The 3,721-nt window shown below is 39.7% G+C and overlaps 1 protein-coding gene across 1 annotated transcript in view; it reads left to right on the forward strand.

Annotated features, from left to right (window-relative positions):
* Positions 1-91: 91 nt before the first annotated feature.
* Positions 92-3,721, forward strand: part of slc35a1 (solute carrier family 35 member A1) — a gene marked incomplete in the record, with an annotated part of 6,507 nt that continues 2,877 nt past the window's right edge. The window contains 4 exon segments of the mRNA XM_035678763.1: positions 92-316; positions 523-703; positions 1,718-1,877; positions 3,171-3,323. Coding sequence (XP_035534656.1) covers positions 307-316; positions 523-703; positions 1,718-1,877; positions 3,171-3,323 — 504 coding nt within the window.

Consider the following 3,721-nt stretch of genomic DNA (forward strand, 5'->3'; position numbering starts at 1 on the left):
AAAAAAAAAAAAAAAAAAACGGAGCATCGGTCGCTCAGCAACCGTAAACTTAAATGTTCCCTTAACTGCCGAATCGAAAGCCAACTTCAGCGTCACACTTCGCGTTGCATTCTGGGAAACGCAGGAAGTGCGATGTAGATGTCACCAGGCAGCGGCGGCGGGGAGAAACCACACCAGACTCCTTCCCATATGTGTTACTGGTCGGACGGCATTCCTTAATCCACGCCGGGATACGTCTGCCATGTGAACCGAGCAGGAGGAAGCCACTTCTTCAGCCACCCGGACAGGACACCGACCGCAGCAACGATGGCGGGCGGTGAGTGCAGAATAAAGCGAGCACCACGGGCTAATGTTAGCTCAAGAGGGGCAGCAGTAACGTTTGGGAGGAAGGGGCTGAATTAAAGGGACCTGCTGCGGGCTCCAGTTGTGTGTCAGTCGCAGGGTTAAACACTCGTCGTGAGTGTTAAGTGAAGGTGTAACAGGGGAGGTAATGGCCGTGTTATTTGTCCCGTCTCTCGTCAGAAAATGCGAGTGTGGTGTTCAAGCTGTACTGCCTGACGGTGATGACCCTGGTGGCAGCTGCATACACGGTGGCACTGCGATACACAAGGACCATCTCATCAGGAGACCTGTACTTCTCCACCACTGCAGTGTGCATCACCGAGGTCATTAAGCTCATACTGAGCCTGGGGATGCTGTCAAAGTAAGTGTTTGTTTTTGTTGTTGTTGTCTTTTATTGGGGTTACTTTGGTTGTTTTTTAAATGTGGTGTTTAAATAAACTTGGTGTGATCTCAACTGTGTACAAACCTCACACAAACCTTGGAGGGATACCAAGAGTTATAGTTACCTGTGATTAAACAGCAGGTTATACCTTCAAATTCAGTTTTTATTGGCTCTCCAGGAATCAAATGTTAAAATCTAGTTTATTATTGGGGTGTTTGAGGGGTCGAATATAGATATATGTACATTTTATATAGCTTAATGAAAGATATCCTTTACAGATCTGTCTTAACTTTGTCCTAAAATTGACCGCTTGTGTTAACAATTATAGCGTGATGATTTAGATGAATTCATTTTGTCTTTAAAACACTTTTTTTAAAACTTGATGGAAACTAAAATAAAACTCACCAGGACTATTTTGGTTAGTCTTTCCACTTTTCCAACAATCACCGACTCCGGTTTGGTTGAAATAAACCCTTAATTCACAGATTTAGATGTGAATATATTCTGACATTGACAGTAAATGCAGTACACATCAACAATTAACCAAAAATATTGCTGTATGACGTTTTAACCATATTGTGCAGCCCTAGTATGCGTGGATGTTTTTAATCTGATCGTGGATAAAGGTTTTTAATCTTCTGTGCTTTAACACTTGTAGACTTTTAGAAGGAAGGTCAAGAACCGTGAATCAACAACTTCCATAAGTGGAATTAATGTCTATTTAAGTGAATCCTCCAAACCAGGGGTACTCCTAAAAATAAGGTAAATGGTCGAAACATCGAGCATAATAACGAACGCAAAGTTGAACAAACCAAAACACAGACGGAGCAAGTGTATGAAGATATATATCGTATTAATATCCACTCCATAACATCGATGAACACATTTGGAACGTGATTGGTGGTGCTGAGGAAAGGGGGATAAGCTTGGAACTACCGATCTCAAGTACCCTTCTGTTTCTTCATCAGTCTGTTTGTGTGTCTCCTCTCTCAGAGAAACAGGAAGTCCCTCCAGACTGAAGAACACCTTGGTGGAACATGTGTTTTGCAGCCCCAAAGAACTGCTGAAGCTGAGCGTGCCGTCTGTAGTGTACGCAGTTCAGAATAACATGGCCTTTCTTGCCTTGAGTAACCTCGATGCAGCAGTTTATCAGGTATGAATTGTGTTTTTATTTTGGTTTAAAGACCATACAGTGAGTGGGTGTGGATAGTTGGTGAACTTGTCGAGTCTGTTCTGCAACTAACAACACAAAGAGCGTCTGAACATCCTCATCGGTGACACAAATAAATATTATCAATAAAACTGCAGATTAGTTTCGCAATTAATCATGTAGTCTGCAATTTCCTGAGCTGACGTCTTCAAATGTTTGTTTTTTTTGACTGACAAATAGTCCAAAAACAAAAGAAATTCAATTTACAAACAATGTATAAATCATAAAATCAATGATCAGTCATTTTCAAAATAGTTGCAGATTAATTTTCTGTCCATCGACGGATTCTTGCAGCTCTAATTAACTGTTAAGTAGTTGTTGTTTTTTTAAGTTATTTTTAGGCTGTTGATTTTATTGTGAAAGAGAGATATAATATAATATAATATAATATAATATAATATAATATTGGATAAAGCACAGTACCTTTGCCAAATCATGTCATGTTGACAGATTAATATAATTATGTTGATCTAATTTTCTGAGGCCTGGATTGAAATACGTGTCGTCGTTGTATCTGAGATTTGAATACATATTTGACAAAAGATATATATACTAAGGCCTATTCAAATACAACTCAACCGCAGAGGTCTTGGACTGCAGTGAATGAATGTTTGATGTGTTTTCTCCCCTAGGTGGCAACTAACAGCTATAGTTATTGATTAATCTGTTGATTATTTTTATTTATTTATCACTTACTCGTTTAGTCTATGAAATGTCCAAAAATAGTACAAAAAATGTCTTTTACATGTTCCCAGATCCAAAGGTGACATCTTTTAAATTTGACCAACAACACTCACAGAACTCAAGAGAAAAGCAGCAAATCCTCAAATTTGAAAGCTATAACCAGTGAATGTGTGAACTTTCTTTACTAAAAAAAAAAGTATTACTCCAACAATTGATCAGTTAAATATATGTAGTTGTATATTAATTCTTCTTGTTTAGCTGTAGAAGCTGAATCTTGCAGCCGACTTTGGTTTTAGGGTTGAAAGCTAACAATATACACATTTTGGAAACTTCAATAGAGGAACATTGACCCCTTCCAATGTGTGAAGTTCATGGTGAAAAGCAGATAGCTGCCCAGTGTCTAATAGTAAACAGTGGTTATTCCCAGTAGTTCCCATAATATCTACAGTATGTGTGAAGCAGGAAAGGAGTGCGGAGTCCACCTTCCCTCTATAAATATGTTTTAAAAAGAATCAATAGATATTAGACCTAACTTGTGTTTTGTCTGTGTAGGTGACCTATCAGCTGAAGATCCCATGCACGGCCTTGTGTACAGTCCTCATGCTGAACCGCTCTCTCAGCCGGCTGCAGTGGTTCTCTGTCTTCATGCTCTGCGGGGGCGTGACACTCGTCCAGTGGAAGCCCGCAGAGGCCACTAAAGTTCAGGTGGGGGAGGCACAAAGTTCAAATTGAAATGGTGACTCAGTAAGCTATAATCCTTGTCCTTTGCCTCACACTATCATGGATTTGGCTTTTTATTGTCTGACTGCAGGTGGTGTTTTACCATCTTGTCTGGTGGCTCATGTCTTTTTCTTTTTTCAGATTGAGCAAAATCCTTTTGTTGGGTTCATGGCTATCGCTGTCGCTGTCTTGTGCTCCGGATTTGCAGGTGAAATTACCACAGGATTCTTTGGAGAAACGTGGTTGTGGTTTCACCTTTTTATCCATCACTGATTAAGCTACCAGACACAATAAAATAATAAACAGTGCCAAAGCTTTCACCAGCCAGATAAACACACAATGTGAACCTAAACATGATACCAACTGATCTATCTATCTATCTA

This window comes from Morone saxatilis, unplaced genomic scaffold, assembly GCF_004916995.1.
Source record: "Morone saxatilis isolate NCDOM2014 unplaced genomic scaffold, NCSU_SB_2.0 Contig7, whole genome shotgun sequence".
Classification (NCBI taxonomy): Eukaryota; Metazoa; Chordata; class Actinopteri; family Moronidae; genus Morone; species Morone saxatilis.